This window comes from Triturus cristatus, chromosome 6 (assembly GCF_964204655.1).
Source record: "Triturus cristatus chromosome 6, aTriCri1.1, whole genome shotgun sequence".
NCBI classification, from domain to species: domain Eukaryota; kingdom Metazoa; phylum Chordata; class Amphibia; order Caudata; family Salamandridae; genus Triturus; species Triturus cristatus.
The window spans coordinates 823,826,262-823,844,786 of record NC_140589.1 but is presented as its reverse complement, the minus strand read 5'-3'; the positions used below and the strand labels follow the sequence as shown (position 1 = coordinate 823,844,786).

The 18,525-nt window shown below is 46.3% G+C and overlaps 1 protein-coding gene across 2 annotated transcripts in view; it reads right to left on the bottom strand.

The window, feature by feature from the left end:
• The window catches only part of LOC146817933 (centromere protein H-like), a 232,619-nt gene extending 227,963 nt beyond the window's left edge, over positions 1–4,656 (bottom strand). The window contains exon 1 of one of the 2 annotated variants that reach the window (XM_085609272.1): positions 4,547–4,656. Coding sequence is in view for 1 of the 2 variants with exons in the window: in XM_085609271.1 (XP_085465397.1) it covers positions 4,201–4,238 (38 nt within the window). In the remaining variant the exon portion in view is untranslated. Of the gene's footprint in view, positions 1–4,200; positions 4,356–4,546 lie in introns of those variants that run through there. The other variant, XM_085609271.1, reaches the window with a different exon arrangement.
• Positions 4,657–18,525: the final 13,869 nt, after the last annotated feature.

Here is an 18,525-nt window from a genome sequence, read left to right as displayed (position 1 = left end):
ACAGCGTGCTATGGCAGTGAAATTTGGGGGCACATTGGCACAGATGCATTAAAGGTGGTTGAGAATACATTTTTAAAGCGCTTGCTGGTTGTGCCAAGCGGTTTATCGCACCTGGTGGCTCACGAAGAATTGGGGGTACCTTTTCTTTGTGACACTTTGGCTTTGTGCCCCCACGTGTTCTGGCTCAAGTGTTGGCTGAATAAGGATTTAGTCCTCAGCCAGCAGATTATAACTGACTGTATGGGCCTTGATCACATGTCCCGAATACCATGGCTGAAATATATTAGAGGTTGCCTTGAAGAGTTGGGGTGTCCTGAACTCTTCTCAAAGCCTGATCTGATTGTACAAAAGGATGTGTAGTTTGTTAAGAAAGCTTTTAGTAGCTTAAGGAAGCTAGAAAGAGATGAGCTAGAACTACAAAAGCCTAGTGTTTGCAAATTCCTGATGCTAAAAACAAACCCATCAACAGAGCCTTATCTCCTGGGGTCATTGTCCACATATGAGCGTTTTTTACTGGTCAGGTTTCGTTTGGATCTGTTCCATTTGTTTCTCGCTGTCCCAAAAGGGTGCAGTAGAGGTCAGGTGTTTGCAGCCTGTGGCTGCGACGGTGAGTCTCTGCAGGACTTGCTACACTTTACGCTGTTTTGCACATTTTATGATGTACCCAAGAGATATTCTTTAATCCCCTTTTAAAGAAGCTGAATTTTAAATCAGGTTCGCCCAGCGCTTTTGTATCCGCAACTGCTGAAGGCAGACTATCTTTTTCATCGTGGGTTTTTTTTAAATCTACTGTGAGAACGAGGGCATGTCTGGAAACTTAGTATCCTCATCCGATGGCAGACACCCCCAGCTGGTGCAGGGAGCATACGTTGAGGATGATACAGCTCAGGAGGTTTGGGTGCGCTGGCGTCCGGTGTGTGGCCAGTGGCCCGGAGGTGGCTGAAGGTGCGGCGGCAGTGTCGGCAAGAGAACTGGCCGTGGGTGGTGTTCAGCATTACCAGCTGGCAGTTGTTTTTTCTTCCAGGGTTGAGTGTGTGGAGGGTGACTGGGTCGTAGCAGTGAGAGGTCAAAAAACCAGGGGCACTGGTCGGGTCGCGAGCTTGCCTTTGGAGCAGCCGCCATTAAGTAGGGGACGGATCGCAGCTGGGAGGCAAGAGCGGGTACCGGCAAGGGGGGGGGGGGCATAGTGGGCAGCAGGGAAAAACGGCAGGAAGAGGACACGGGCAAAAGGACACAATAGGAATAAAAAGGAGTACAGGAGACAAACAAGGAATAGAGGTGAAAATAGGAGTACAGGATACAACAGAAAAACAGGCACAGGTGGCAGACCAGCAGGGGCCTCGAACACTACCAGGAAGAGAGGTGCAGGGGCAACGGCGCAACAACGGAGCTGCACTAGGTGAGAGCAGAGTTTCCTGACCAAAAGGTCAGAGGTCTTGCTCAACTGCTCACTCAGCGGCCACCCTTGAGTAGGGTAGGGATAGCAGCTGGGAGGCGGGCGAGGGAACGGTGGGGAGGGGAGGAGGGGCCGCAGGAAGAGGACACAACAAGGCACAAAATGGAAATTAATTAAAGGAATAAAAAGACTACAGGAGACAAACAAGGATTAGAGGGGAAAATACAGGTACAAGAGACAACAGAAAAATAGCCACCGGTTGCAAACCAGCAGGGGCCTCGAACACCTACCAGAAAGAGGTTCAGCATTGAGTAGGGTAGGGATAAAGGTTAAAAAAAAAATCCTGAGTAGGTTCTACCATGCCTCAACACAGTGGTGAAAATGGGCAGAATCCAAACAGCTCACTGCCCCAGATGTAAAATGGATAATTGTGACGTCTTCTCTGCGATATGGTCATGTACACATTGCAAGATTCTGATGTCCAGTGCAATCCACATTGACACGGGTTTTTGGATATCCAATAGAATTTTTAACAAAGGCAGTAAAACTGGGAACGATAGGGGACTGGAAGACTACACTTATATAATCTTGCTGACTTTTACCTAAAAAAAAAAATAATTAACTCCTGTAGACCTAATGCAATTTTTTTTCATAAACACATTTTATTGGTTTTATTGACAAAGTCAAAAGGGTTTGAAAATACAACTGCTGCTCCCTTATCCTGCGTCATCCCACTTTACTCCCAGCCACAGCGGATCACAAATGGCGGACAACATTAGAAGGCACAGATCCCAGTGTAGAATTGGACAGTCCGAGGTAGTCCCAGCATTTCTCCCCGGTCTTGACGAATTTCTGCGGACACCCCAGGGCAATATAGATCAGCTCCTCCCGTTTTGGCACACCAAACCATGCCAGCACGCCACATCTTCAGACTCTGTGGCTTTAGACAGTTCCAGGATCGTGCAATGTCCCTCTTTGGCCACCAAGGCTGCCAATCCCACCAGAGATCTGTCCCCTCAAGTTTCCTCAAAATCATCCATTATCCCCAGCAGGGGCAACTTTGGAGTCAATGCAACTGGAGTGTCCATTAGCGTGCAATCTCGGGACATTGCCGGACCATATAGTAAAAGTCTGCCACCAGTGACTGGCACAAGCACATCTGGTATCAGAGAGGATACCAGCGTGCCCCAACCATTGGGGACCCCTAATGCAACTTTAATCATTTTGGTGTCTTTTTGCCGATTACATTTTCTATATTTTTGTAAATTAGCTTGGGAAATTTACTGTGGTGTTCACTGAACTGTAAAACGGTTAGTGCTTCAACTTGACACACATTTCTGTGGGAAAATGCGTGTGGTTTGTGCCACAGCTTCCAGGTGCAGAGCACAGACTCTCTTTGAATTGTGTTGGGACCTAACCAGGGTGTATTTTTTAAGTTGGTAAGGGTAAGCCCTTCCATAATTAATAACCATTTTTCTGGTGCTATATTTTCGGGGAAACCAGTGGCAGGGTCCTGAGAAAATGTTGGTCTTCTAAACTTACTCAGTTACAAATTAAGCACTGGTACTGTACATGTACAGACTGGCTTTGTGCAGTCTTTTGTTGCTCTTTATGATGCTTTAGAATATAAATACACATAAGTCTTCTACTTGGGCATAGATACATTTTCTGTAGTGTGGGGTGTATAATACATAGTTAAAAAAAAAATTTAAAAAAAAAAAAAAAAGGTATAAAAAAGTGTAAATTGTAAAAAGAAAAAACATATACGCAGCGTTCTCAGGATTACGGTCCATGTGCGAGTATCACATCATGTCCAGGGTTTTAATGTGCATTCTGGGAATTGAATTTCTAATTTCAAAAAGGGAAACAGTGGACTACAAACTACAGAAAGCAAATAGAAAAAAAAACAATGAAGCTGTTGAGCAACTCATTAACGGCACTGAGAAACGTGGGAGCTCCGAAAACGTGTGTGAGAGAGGTCTAAGGCGCACACACATTTCTGTACAAAAGGCATTCGACTCTAGAGACATAACTAGGATTAAATATAACACTCACTGAATGAAATCGTTTTGCATTTAGCGTAATGAACACTGCATAAACCATGTTGTGTGCATACATTCTCAGGGGCGTGGCTACCAATGAGGCAGCAGGTGCAGTGGCACTGGAGCCTAGAGGCCTTAAGGGTCTACTGACTATTGTTGCATTCTCCCAGCCGTAAAGAAGGTATTGTCCTTGCATGCGCACGAGCCCATTACATGCTTGCTACGTCACAGTGCTTTTTAAAACTTCTGGTCGCGTGCTAGTTTTATTTCCGTTTACCTGGGAGGTGGTGCAAGGAATACAGTTAACTTTACTCTCTGCTCGCGAAGGGAAGAAGAACTGCAAATATACAGCCGAGACCTCAAACGGATTACATTCAAAATAACGGCCCTACCTACGCTCATGACAGCTCAGATTCCACGAGAGAAAATAGGGCGCACTAACTTGGGGTTTGAGGATGGAGGGGGACTGTTTTTACGCGGGGCGCAGCGATACAACGATGCACATTAAACCACATATGGCGTTATAGAATTGTACCAGATTATACCCATTTCAATTTCCCGCGCTCGGTGGCTCAGCGCTGCACGTTATCATACATTTGGCGTTAAAGAATTGTACCAGATTATACACATTTCAAATTCCCGCGCTCAGTGGCTCAGCGCTGCACGTTATCATTAGAGCAGTACGTTTGTGTTACCTTGTATCATTGGATAGCATTTCGAAAATCGAATAGATAAACTAAAATAAGAAGAAACAAAACTGACCCCGTCTCTTTCGACTGCTTTCCCTTTCTGGAACTCATGTTTGCAATAACCAGATTTTTTCCTCTGGGCGAAGCGCTTAAGTGAGGCAGACCTGGGCTATCTGGTGGGCTGATTATCCACAGGTCTGAATAATTAAAGTAAATTACCACCTGCTGAATTTGTGTAAAAAAAAAAAAAAAAGCATAGGCCAAACCTATGCGAGATCTATTGGCTTAGTTAATGTTTTTTTGCCAAGTTGCACAGCAGCGACGCTCCGAATACTGGGGTTCCTGAATAAGAAGTGCCTATTGTCGATCTTACTTAATACCATTTTGCCTTCATCGCTCTACACTTACTGTCACTTTACCTTTATCTTACACTTTATTTTTTATCCCTGCTGTCTCCCTGTGTCTCTTTCATTTTCCTTCATTCTCTTGGGTCTTTCTTCTCCATTTGCTGCTTTTCTCTCGTTGCCCTCTGGGAAAGTCAGATGATGAAAAGTAAGCCCAGTCCCGAAAAACGAGTACCAGTGCGGAGCACCGGCACAAATAAAGCCCTGAATTTAGCTGACGTTGATCGCGTTATCTTTGCCCAATGTTCCTAGGTAATCATAGTCATCCCAGGTTAGCACTGTTTTTGTAATGGAGAACCATTCTGCAGACATGGGAAAATAAGAATACAGAACTAGGACAGCCTATGTTGTATGGACAGAGGCAATCTCTTTGGAAAGCAAAACTACCAGTACCAGAATGCAAAGGCTGTGGCATACAAACAAGGAAGGCACCAACAAAGCACCTCTCAGATCAAACGGGACAACTGCGGTATCAAAAACGACCCCGAAATTACATTCTACAATATTCGAAAGTCTTTTTAAAGATACATGTATAATAAGGGCTCAATTGTAGTTTCTGTTCATTTGTGCCATAACCAGACAACAATAGTATTAGAAACTTGGAATTATTCTTTCATAGCTGTCAGCCGGTCTTCGTGCCAGTTCCCCCTGACACAGTCTCCTGTCCAGCTTGCCTGCAGGCCACTACCCCATGCTTCCCGTCTACCTGCTGCCCTCTGTTGTGCCTCCTCTGCACCTTTATTGCTTTGTTTTGCCTTTTGAGCTTGTTTTTCGGCACTCTGTTTTGCCTTTTTTGCTTATTTTTCTGCCCTCTGATTTACCTTTTCTACTTATTTTTCTGACCTCGGTTTAACCTTTTCTGCTTGTTTTTCTGCCCTCCACTTTACCTTTTCTGCTCGTTTTCCTTCTGCCCTCTGTTTTGCTTTTCCTGCTCGTTTTTCTACCCTGTTTCGCCTTTTCTGCTTTCTCGTTTTTCTGCCCTCTATATTGCCTTTTTGTGCTAGTTTCCTCCCTCTTCCCGCTGTTGCAGGGGGAGCTAGCATGATGGTGACCTCGTACCCCAGCACCCTGGTACCTCCAGGGGTGACACACTCTACAAATGCTGATTGATTGATTGAGCCTAGCTCCAGAAAGAGTGTGACTTCCAGACAACTGCTTTAAGCAAGCTGGAAACAGTAGTTTAACCATCTATTCCATTAAAAGTGTGGGCCTTCAATTCCCAGCATGCTTAGTGCGGTTAGATGAAAACCAGAACATATTCACTTCACTAAACTTTATTCGGATAAACTAAAAATGACAGGGGAAAAAGTAACAATACATAATAGTTAGAATTACAGTTGTGTAAACACAATATCATAAAATTCGGATGACAGAATAAAACAAGAGTCCTCAATAATAAATAAATCACTAATATATAAAACCAATCCAATCGATGGCTAAGAACTGTCCGTACGTGAATAAAACTCAGTGATTAGACATTGTCTTACGCGCCCTGGTGGCAATTCTCAAAAATGTGCTTAAACGAAAAACCAGGTCTTCATCAGCCAAGGCAAGCATACATGAATAAGCAGAAACCAAACGAATAGACCTGCTCTTATTAAAAAATGGGAAAAGAAGCCACTTGATATATTTCATGTAATATTTGCAGAAAAACAAAAAGTGTTGAATTGATTGGCCACTCACCCCGTCACATGGGCAGGGTAGTGAATCGAGTTTCGGATGATAACCCAATGGGAAACACAAAGCAGATTTAACTGTCCCAGCCCTCAGGCGGAATGAGAGGCTCCTTTCCCACCGACTCATAGGTAAGGTGAGATAATTTGGTAGGGGGTAGCAGTGCCGTTCGTGGGCCATATAACTGGAAACAGTAGGTTTATTTGATTCCGACACAGTTCTTACGGTGCTATATAATGAATAAAGAGCGCTTCTAAGTTCTCTTTTATTTACAGTTTCTGCTTCACTAGGATTTAAGAAAATGCAGCCCTTATTGACACTGCATAAGCTTTGATACACTCCAGATAGCCAAGGAATATCCATCCCCTTCTCACACTTCAAACAGTTTGTTATGATATTTTTAGTTAAGGTAGCTGCCTGATTCTTCCAGACTGATAGCCAGAAGAGAGCTGGGCGAGCGCGTATAAAATCAGATATATAATTCAAATTCAATTCCCTGTGGCAAATGTATTGTGGGGTCGAGATTGGGATACTCAACAGCTTTCTACAAAACCGGTTTTCTTCCTGCTGAATGCAGGAACTATCTGCGGTGCCCCAAATCTCAGCTCCGTACGTGGCCACAGGGACACATTGTAATTTAAAAATTTTTTAAATAGCTAAAATAGCACCTGTGTGCTTTGGGCGGGGAAAGCTAAAAATAGAATTAATAGTCTTTGAGAACTTGCTCCTGGAGTGGGTAAGATGCTCAGTCCAGGAGCTGTTCGCAGCAAAGACTACTCCGAGATAAGGGAATTTACAGGTACTTGTCAATTTTTGATTGCCGGCAACAATAGAACTAAGCTGGCGTTTTCTAGGGCCACAGGACATTAAAAATGATTTTTTTAAAATTTACGTACAAGTCCAAACTATCCATGAATTTAACAAAGGACTGTACTAGGCTACGTAGAGAATTAGGAGTGCGGCCTATAAGAACCGCATCATCTGCGTAAAGTAGTACAGGAAAAGGTTTCCCGAGAATCATGGGGACATCTTGGGTGATAGGTAAAAAAGACTTATTTAGACCATTAATATAAATAATAAAAAGGAGGGGGGCTAGGACACATCCCTGCCTGACCCCCCTTCCGACCTTAATGACTCCCGAAACCTCTCCCCCACTACCTATCCTCACCTGAGCCTCGAGGTCTTTATGGAGATATGCCAGAAAATGAACCAGTGCCTCATCCAGCCCATAGGCCAGTAGGTTAGCCCACAGCCTTGACCAGTTCACAAGGTCAAATGCTGAGGACAAATCCATAAAGGCCAAATAGACCGGAGAGTTCCGAGCGATAGTATACTTCCCAATTACAAGGTTGAGATTAGGGCATTGTTCATTAGTACCAACCTTGCTACGGAAACCTAACTGGCAAGGCTCTAGAATACTACACTCCTCTGACCATTCCAGGATCTTTTTGTATAAAACTCTGCCCAAAATTTTAAGGGTATTATCAATCAATGAGATCGGCCTATAATTGCTAGGCTGAGACCGATCCCCCTTTTTAAATATTGGGACAATAATGCTCTTTGCCCAGGTGCTAGGTAGCGGGGCGTGCATTAAATTGTTAAAAACATTCAAAAGGAGCGGGGCCCAGAAATCCGGGTTCCATTTGATGAAATCTGTTGGTAACCCATCTGTGCCGGGGGCCTTATTCCCAATGCTGTGATGAATTGCTTCCTCTACTTCGGGGAGTGTTATCTGGATGCCAGCGGATGGGCCAAATGTGTACAGGTCCATCTCCGATGAAGAAGTGGCATAAATATTAGAAAAGTGGTTTACCCAAGATTCACTGGATGAGTGCGTCGCAATGGGTCAGTCAAATGTATTTATTTGTTGACATCTTAATGCAAACTAATTCTCCTCTCACTCACCAAACATTTTGACAAATTGAGATATAGAGATCACACAATTTGCAAAGGTGGGGAAGCTGGGATTGAAATAACTCCCTGGTTACAAAGCATGTAACAATAAGCTAATTCCTACCACGAACCGGGAGCCTTCGCAGGTCAATGTCCGTTATATACAAACATTTTTTTGCAATTTTCAACATGGGAATTGTCATACTTCTCTAATATATCTCCACAATTCAGAAGCCAGGCTGCGCTGCTGGGCAAATCACTTATTTCCCGGGCATGTATGGGCAATGTAAGGCAGTGCACACGCTAGCGCGCCAATATTTTTCAGTGTTGTGGGCAAATCAATTATTACAGTGTCCCTGTGCAATATAATGTGGTGCGCACGCTGGCACGCTAATGGCCGTTCGGTGCTTCTGGACAAATTACTCATCTCCTGTGCCTTTGGGCAGTGTAAGGCGGTGCGCACGCCAGCGCGCCAACACTGTTCTGTGCTCCTGGACAAATCACTGTTCTCCTGTGCCTTTGTGCAGTGCTTTGCGGTGCGCACGCTCCTACCATTCTGTGCTTCTGGACAAATCACTCATCTCCTGTGCCTCGTGCAGTCTAATGCGGTGCGCACGCTAGTGCGCCAACACAGTTCCGTGCTTCTGGACAAATCACTATCTCCTGTGCCTTTGTGCAGTGTAATGCGGTGCGCACGCTAGCGCGCCAACATCTTTCCGTACTTCTGGACAATTCACTTATCTCCTGTGCCGTTGTGCAGGTATTGCGGTGCGCACTCTAGCGCGCCAATCCGTTCGGTGCTTCTGGCCCATTCACTTATCTCCCGTGCCAGGTGCAATGTTAGGCGGTGCGCAGGCTTGCGCTCCAATACCGTCGGGCGAGTCGCGGCAAATAATTTCTAACGTGCATACCGGGGTTGCACTGGCTATGAGCAGAGGAATGGTTGCTGTCAAGCAGGCTGGCCCCTGGCTGCCGGCAGCCCAATCTGGTACGTCACAAACAGATTGTGGTAGAAGGAATGCAGGGAAGAGGGGAGCTCTGGACAAGGGGGGCAACTGGGACCGCAACCTTGCCACAGCATAATGGTGGTCATACACTACCCAGGTGAACGAGATACACTGTACTGTGCAGTTTAAAGTTTAGGAGGACACAGCTCCCTCATATACAAACTGCCGGATTTCCCCTGCTCAGCAGGCTGGTGGGGCGAGTATGGAGGGAGCCAGGGGAAAGTTATTAGGGATAGTTATTTGTTTACCCATAGTCGGGCCCTGTGACGGTTTGTCCCACTGGTGCATTGCCGAGGAGCACAGGCATCCCGGGGGAGCCAAAGTGAATTGGCTAATAGGGGGAAGCAGACATTCTCCAGGCCCGCAGGGAACCATTTTTTCACCTGGTGAGGTCATGAGGCCAACAGGAATATCTTGGGAGTGCCTGTTCTCACTGGTCAGTGTTGTTGCTCACAGCGTTTTTTCTTCCAGGTTGAGTCGGCCAGCTCAGGATAACTATGATAGCCAGGGATCCCCTTCGCTGCTACTATATAACGCCAGCTTAGAATGCTCTAGTGGGCAGCTAACATTAAATCATTCTTTACTAATGGTTGCATCAAATATGTCGATTGGCGATAGATTGGTGGTCAACTTGTGGGGTCGTCAATATCCGGAGCTTAGCTCTCATGTGGAGGTCCGTACTGTGGGGTGGAGCGAAGATAAACTTGAACAAGAGACCCACAAAGTCATAGTAATATAAAGGTATAAAGTGCACCTAGGTCGTCTGCTGCCAAACAGAATTTACATGGTGAGGTCTCTGATGACTTTCTGTCATTTACGCACTAAACAGTAGAAGTCGGATACAATTGGTTTTGTATACTGCAGGGGGTAGGACTCTTAACACTCGCATCCCTGCCAATATAAGCACAGGGATACCCCTTTACAGATCTCAACCTTGAATCCTTTAAGGCGGCTGAACCTCGCACTGCATGTGCCAACAACAGTGGTAAGGCAGTTCCTCACAGACAGGTCATTGGTACTATGCAATGCCACGCCTTATGGCCATATTCCAGGGACTTGCTGCTAAATCCGTCATCCCCAGCACAATTTGCAGTGAAATGGAATAGAGCCAGAGATGTTGCAGCTGAAACAGGCACCTGCCTATAAAACACCGACAGGATCTCAGGTGCAGTGGAAGGCCCATGGCTAGGTGCACTGGTAATATTTTGTCCCCTTATACGGCCTTTATTTAGTGGTTAAAACAGGTGCTAGGTGGGGGATACCTTGGGCAGCATTTCCATGCCTGAACGCACGTAGGGATGAGGAATAGTGTCCCATGTTGCGCAGCATGATTTACTTTTGTATAGGAAGTTTGTCATAAGCTTCTTTTGGTCTAACAGTGCCGTCTAACGGGGGCGACCTGTAGAAGAAGCAAACATGAGTGGTTACTAAACACTGTTGGTTAGATATGATGTTGTGAAGAGCAGATCTCAAACTAAGTAGCCTTAAACACTTGATGGAGACGATTTAAGCGGCATGCATAAAGCTGTAAATGTGGTGCTAAAAGGATGTATGCCAAGGGAGATATCTTCCATATTTCACTGGATCACCGCAATCCAACACGCCTAAAGTAAGCGGAGGATGCCTGATGGATTTGTTAGACCTATTAGTTTCAGTAAGCACTCTAGCTACTAGGAAGTAGTGACATTTTACTGGAATCATAGGTACTTCTAGGACACATGTTCAATACACACACCTCTAGACAGGACTGCGCCCCTCCCACCATTGAGCGAAGGGAAGTAAAACACTATATGGGTTGGCATGCTTTTACAGACATTGGTTACACAGGAGGTGGCGCTGTGTGCGGTTACATACGAGGTGTCGCTCTGTGCGGTTATACACGAGGTGACGCGCAAGGTGCAGTTACACAGGAGGTGTCTGTGCTATTACACAGAAGTGACGCTATGTGCAAGTACACATGAGATGACGAGGTCTGCAGTTACACAGGAGTTGACGCTGGGTGCAGCAACCATGAGGAAACACTGCAGTTACACTTGATGTGACATTGTGTGCAGATGACACGGTGCAGTTACACACGAGGCGCGAGTACTCAGGAAGTGACAACGTTTTCAAGCACACAAGAGGATAAGGTGTGCGAGTGGTCATGTGGTTACTTGGTGTGGAACGTAAGAATGAAAGGGGAGGTGGCACCCGGTGGCCGGGAGGATTACTTGCATTTCAACAACCTTGGCATGCTTGAAGGCTACACGCAGCCACGCTAATGGGAAGAGCCTGACTCAGTTTTGTTTAAAAAGTATAGTTGGCAAACCTGGAGTGAACTGCAAAACAGCTTGGGGCCTCAAGTTACATGGCGCAGGTGTTCCAACTTTGTATTGGACTTGCCATGTCGCTGCGCTTCTAAGACAGAGGTGTAGGTCTCCTGAGAAGTTCGGCTGCATTATAGTTCTTTCAACAGTAGAACTGGGGCCTACAATCTCCTGGCATTTTGCAGTTATAGAAAGATATGCAGCCGCTCTAATGAGAAGAGCATTAAACCTTGAGTAAAGGGATAGTTGGCAAGCTTGGGGTGGGCTGCTAAAACAGCTTGGGCGTCACATGTTAGGTGTCAACAGGCCATGTGTACCATCATAGCACCAGCAGCTGTATAGCTTCCGGGACTGGGGATGGCAATGTCTTCAAACTTTGCAGCCAGACACAGAATAGGCAAAGACATACCTGTGATGGTGCAACGTACACTCAGCAGTAGAGTTAGCTGAGGGTCATCATACCGTGGTATATCGTCAGGGATAAACGTAGGTTAGGGGCTAGACACGAACAGGCACTTTCTGTCTGCTGGGGCGGGAGTGTGCCAGTGCCAAGAGGGTGCGGGTTGCCTGGTTAGGGCTGATAATGGATGGGAGGGAGCACTAACACGGACAACCACAAGAGCACATTTGTCAGTCATAGAAGGTTATATTGATAACTGATGGCATGGTACCAGTCGCTTCAGTTATGGGCATTTCTCCTGGCAGTTGTCAGCGAACATTCAGAATGCAATGTTGGTGGTTAGCCTGTTGTCATGCCTTTTCAGAAGTAATTTTGCGCAGGCATGGCCAAGCATGGGTTAGATGCATGAGGTCTGCCCTTGGATTCATGTTCACAGGCAGGTGGAGCGGCAGAACTTAGAGGGGCTTGGGTCCGACCTCTGGTTTCAGGTGCAGATCCTGGTAGGTTCACTTAGTATCCCGTCCTTGAGTTCGACGAAACAGGCACCATTGATTTGAGCAACGGGTAATTTCTCCCGCCCTCCAGCACTGGCTGGCAGCTATGCAGGTTGTGGGAGTTGCCTTCCAACTTGGGCGATATGGTCCATTGATTGGGGGAAACCCCTGGATTAAACACAATTGGGCTCAAAGTATGAGGAGAACACTTGGCATTCCCAGGATTCAAAATAGAGAGGTAATTTATACGTTGGTTCCCCTCTGGGTCACTCTGTCCTGTCAACTCCCTGATACACCAGCAGAAGTTTGGGAGGGCAAGGCTTCACATAGGGTGGTGACCGTTCGGAATGCGATGGACATACTCCGACTAGTGCTAGACTCAGACAACTGAGTGAAGGAGGAAGTAAGGCGGGCTTGTCAACTCTTACCTCCACCCGCATTGGCACTTCCTGGCAGGAGTGGCTTGTCAAGGGTATTGCTCTTCAGCCAGGCAATGGTAACATTGGACCAATGCCTAATTATAGGTTTCAGGTCTTATCAGTCAAAAATCCACGGGGAGTTTAGAAAGGATGGGGGCACCTGTCCTGAAGGGGCATGCTGGCTCCGGTCTTGTATGGGCTAAGACTTGTTTGGCTGGACCTGGGAGAAGCCCGGTTATCAGCATGTTGTAAGTAAAAAGGCCTACCTTGGTGAGGGGCCCTGGTTGTGACGGTGGCCACCCCCAGAGCTGTGGAGGAGTTACAGGGCGATCCAGAGTCTGCAGATACCAAGGGGTACTTCATGCAGCAACACAGCTTGGTGCTAAGCCAGGATACCCAGGGATGTCTTAGCGTTGTCCCCTGGAAGAACTACGGCGCCCCGTTAGTCCTACGGGCGGTTGTGGGTCTGAGCAACCGGGGGCTGCCAGGAAACGCTCTGCCCACCTCTTCCGGGGGGGGGGGGCGTGAGTAAGCGAGTGGACTGGTGGTCCACGGATGGGAGGGGTGCCCCTCCCAAGATTTGGTATGCACCAATTGGCGACTGCCACGGTGTAATTTAGGCTTATCAGACGGGCAGGCAGCATAGGTGTTGGCCTGCCCTGGGATCGCCCGTAAGATAACCCACCATGTTTGCATATTGGTTATGCTAATAAACCTGCAGCAATATTTCTCCACTTACAAAAGTGTTGTGTGGTTTATTGATGTATTATGTGTGTTATGTGACTACATTTGCCTATATTGGCACTATGCAAGGCTGCCTGGGAGGGTTGCGCAGCAGCCCCCCTTAAAAGGGCGGCCGCCTTAGTGCCACAGGAAGGCACTGGAGTCGCCGGTCTAGTTCCCTGGGTCACGGCCAGGGAAGACGTCCGGCCGACCCACTTCCGGGGAGGGGGGAGGGGACAGGGGTATTTAGGCTGTCCCCGCCCATCTTTCGCGCTCTTGTCCCTCGCCGTCTCGCCTTGCCCGCCCCTCCGCTTACCCGGCAGCCGGAGGTACAAAGTGTGAGGGGGGTTAGGTCTTCTAACATGTTATTTTGTGTTGCAGGAGGAGTTACAGGGCGATCCAGAGTCTGCAGATACCAAGGGGTACTTCATGCAGCAGCACAGCTTGGTGCTAAGCCAGGATACCCAGGTATGTCTTAGCGTTGTCCCCTGGAAGAACTACGGCACCACGTTAGTCCTACGGGCGGTTGGGGGTCTGAGCAACCAGGGGCTGCCAGGAAACGCTCTGCCCACCTCTTCCGGGGGGGGCATGAGTAAGCGAGTGGACTGGTGGTCCACGGATGGGAGGGGTGGCCCGTCCCAAGATTTGGTATGCACCAATTGGCGACTGCCACGGTGTAATTTAGGCTTATCAGACGGGCAGGCGGCATAGGTGTTGGCCTGCCCTGGGATCGCCCGTAAGATAACCCACCATGTTTGCATGTTGGTTATGCTAATAAACCTGCAGCAATATTTCTCCACTTACAAAAGTGTTGTGTGGTTTATTAATGTATTATGTGTGTTATGTGACTACATTTGCCGATATTGGCACTATTGTTTATATTCAGGTTCTTTCCTGACCACCATTCCGACCCGAGCACTATTTGGCCTTATTGACGTTATACACCGCTATATTTCCCTACGTTGATTGCCTCTATTATCCCCTTGTTTTTCCAACTTCGTATTTCGCCTTATACTTCCCACCTTACATCCTCACCGATGAATTTTCTCCCTTATATTTCCACTCTTACATTTGGAGTCTTTATTTTCCAATAATTTTTCCACCCTTACAACTGCGCCTTAATATGTCCTTCTTTAGTTTCCACACACAGTCTTCACCTCCACACTCACAACTCCCCTCAGACTTTTGTGCCCATGTCTGTATTTGAGTCTGTGTGTTACTGTATGTGTGTGTGTCTGTGCTGGCATGTGTATCTCAGTGGGAGTCTCTATGTGGGTCTGTGTGCCTTTCTGTTTATCTGCATATGTGTCTCTACGTGTGTCTGTGTGTCTATGTGCGAGCGTGAATGTATGTGTGTCTGTGTGTGTGTCTGTATGTGTGTCCAGTTGCGAGTGTGTATGTACGTATGTCTTTAAGTGTGTGCATGTGTGTGTGTCTGCCTCTCTGCATGTCTGTAATTCTGTCTGCCTGTGTATCTGCGTGTCTCCGTGAGATTCTGAATGAGTGTGTGTGGTTTGCGAGCGTGTGCGGCTGCCTCTCTGCATGTGTGTCTGCCTGTGTGTGTTTGCATGTGGAGGAGGCTGTGTAACTGCCAAATGGTCCTTTCAGAGCACAGCCGCGGGACCTACCTTTGTTGTTCCAAATGTGGAGCGCACAGCACCCGGGGCTGCCAACGCCGACCTCCTTGTGCAATAAGTTGTAATAATTTCATCAAAAAGCCTGGGCAGCTGTTTGATTTATGTTCAGTCCGTGTGCCTTGTTTACCCCCCCCCCCCACCCCTCCCACCATAGCTCAAGCAAAACACTTAAAAGGTCCCAAAGGCGAGACCTATTGGCTATGCCAATGCTTGTTATATCTTGCAGTGTTCTCCAGACCTTAATGCTAATCTCTGAGATTTTGACTGCCAGGCTCTCAGTGTTTCCAGCAGTGTTCCTAATGCTAAACTGGGAGATAAGCACATCATTCTGGCTACAAACCATGAGTCTCAAAACTGAGGCACTTCACTGTGCTTTGCTACAATCCTGTTTCCCCCCATAATGGTTGTTTCAATTTTATTGTGGGTTTGTAAAAACGTCTTAGCCTTATTACAGATACAGAACACTTTCCCTTTCTGTGCTGCCATACTCACTTAAGAGTGTGTGCCAGACACAGAGCGAGACAGTGCACTATATTACAACAAATGCACTGTTCCCAGTGCAGACGTGAATCCATAACTGCACTGGGAACTACACATTAGTGAAAGACTGACCATCAGTTTGCAGCAGCCAGTCTACATTTCACTGTGCAGGTGGCAAATGGCCTGCATGTGAAAGGGGGCAGAGGTCTCCTGCAAGGGGGTACAGTGAGTGACTGCACCAGCCTGTAGGGGTTTGCCTCGGGACTCCCCTTTCCCTCCTTTCAAGAGCGCACTCTGGGTTTGTACTGACTGTGACATCTCTATATAATGAACAGTCAGTGCGTCTCCTAATGGTCTCTTCGTTTTTGAAAACACATGCCTGGAATACTACAACACGAACAAAATGATGGATAAAATGCTTGAATTATTCTCAGTCACTGGCAACCACTCGAGTTGCATCAAGGTCCTTAATTTTTTGCCCACCATGCCCCCTCAGCTTAGATGCAGCCATAGGCAAATCAGTCTTGAGCCTACTCCGAAAGGACCAGTCCAGCCCAAACTGACAGGTAAGGTCCTCCCTGAACCAGAATGCAGCAACCCAGGACCAGTTTCACCCATGATTAGGGCTCAAAAGTCAGGTATAGCTTGGTTCCAATGGCACAGTGAGCATGGTACTCACGCCTGGGCTTATCCGTCCCATTTATGGAATCGACTTCAACAACAACAAGATGCCTGTAATACAGTGTGGTTGCAAAGGCTTTCCTCATTTGCATGACGCTAAGCCCCGATCCAAACGAGGTAACGCCATCACTTGAGATCGCAACCCCTTCTGTAATACCAAAGTGCCCGGGTGTAAGAAGCAGGCCTACACACCCCATTGTACCTCAGACCCCTTTTGATAATACAGCCCCTGGTGTTTGCAATCATTAGTGATACCAAACAGTGTTTAAAAAGTCACCGTGATTTTGAACTTTGACTTTTGACTGTGATTGTCTGTGTTCTTTTTGTTTAAGAACTGCACAGCTTTAACGACCAGATAGTCCTTGGAAAAAGTCTATATATCATTTGTAGTTTGGATATTCAGTTTGATTTATTACTTTATTTGATTTGCGTGATTTTCTTTGTTTGATTACTATTTTAATATGCATATATAGACAGTACTCCAGTGGTTTGACTCCTATGTAATGACTACCAACAGATGAAACTGACCAACTTTCTCTCCACTCCATCCCATTAAACAAGGAGTATCCATAGGTTCTATTCACTTTCCAACACTCTTCAATCTGTAGATTGGGACCCTTTGCTTCCTTCTGGGACATTCTAAAATTACCTTTACCCTCTAAGTCATGGTATCCAGCTGTTTCTGAGAATCTCCTCTCCTGAAGGAATAGCTAATCTGGCAAAAGCCTTACATGAACTTCAGTGATTGATGTCTCCACATCACCTAAAGCTGAGTTCGCCAATAACTGAGTTCCTCTTATTATCCTCTCCTCCCTGTGACTCACCTGTCCAATCATTCCTCTATGCCTCTAAGCTGATTAACTCCAATCCCACTTTGAAGAAAATGTTGAAACTTTGGGTTTGAACCAGGACAAGAAATTGAATCTCGATGCGCCAATCAATGCCTAAGTTAAAGGTGCACATTACCTAATACAAACCCTAGAGGAATCAAGTTTCTCATAGGAATTGAGAACTTTAGGGCAGTAGTTTAATCACAGTAGTTCAATCCCTCGTCTGCTCGAGTATTAACTACAGCAACTCCTAAATGTCCGCCATAATACACCTGGCTTTCCTAAATGCGGCTTTGGATGCTGCTGCACGTCTTGTCTTATAAAAAAAACACATCTCCCCAATGTTGATCTCCTTGAAATGGTTATGTATCTATAAAAGCCAGAAGTATGATCAAGAAGGCATGTACTTTCTATAAAACTTTGCATGGGAAAAAAGCGAAGTACTTATCGCATAAAGTATATTTATCTGGAGGATGCTGCTGCCTAAATCGTTCTGACTCAATCCTACTTGAAACCCCAATCTTCAAAAGGTCAAAAACACTCAATCGCCTGTTTTCTGGAAATCCGCTAAAACTTGGATTCCTTAAATCATCAGAATCGACCCCTTGTTTGCCCTTTTTAAACAAAATCTTAACACCTTCTTTTTAATTTTTTTTAATTCTTGACTGAGCACAATAGACTCAGCACTACTGAAAAGTATAAGACGAACACTGTTAAATATTTTTTATAATATCTCACATTCTCTTGTTTGATTGTGTTTTATGCTGTGCTGCATTATTCACTATATACACTAGACTCTGTATATGTACATTGGTCTGCTGCTCAATGGGCTTGGATAGTGCACGATAAGGCAACACACAAACACTTGTTTTTGAAGTATCATTAAAGAGCAATTCGCTATAAAAAAATGTTTTTTTAAAGACCCAGTCAGCAGAGCTAGGCAGTACTAAACACCAGGAATCTCACCTTGGATCCTGTAAAATTTTCCCTGTGCCTAAAAGGATCAGAATAAAAGGATTACAGAACCCTTGAGACATGGACCAGAACACCACCCTGTCCGGGAAAATATCATGACTTCCTGCTTGAGTCCAACTGGACCAGAAAAACTACCGTGGTAGGGGGAGTGAGAGGTACAGGTCAATCCAGTGACAAGTATTGCTTCCTGTCCCCTGATCCCTAGAGACTGCGTACTTTCATGTAGCTGATTGCCGAGAACCTCCTTTTTAGGTCTCGCGAGCCAAAGGCTCGAAGAGACATTTTATATGTGGGATTTTCAAAGTGCTACCCAGTCTTTTGGCTGGCCTAAACCTTGAGTGCACGAGATCACATGCACGTGCACAGCTGCTCCTCTGCTAATTGCATTCCCCCCTCCCTTCTCACCCAGTCCTTTGATGCTCTGCTCGATTACTTTCACTTTCGCCGCTTTGTCCCCCTCCCTTCTCTCCCCACC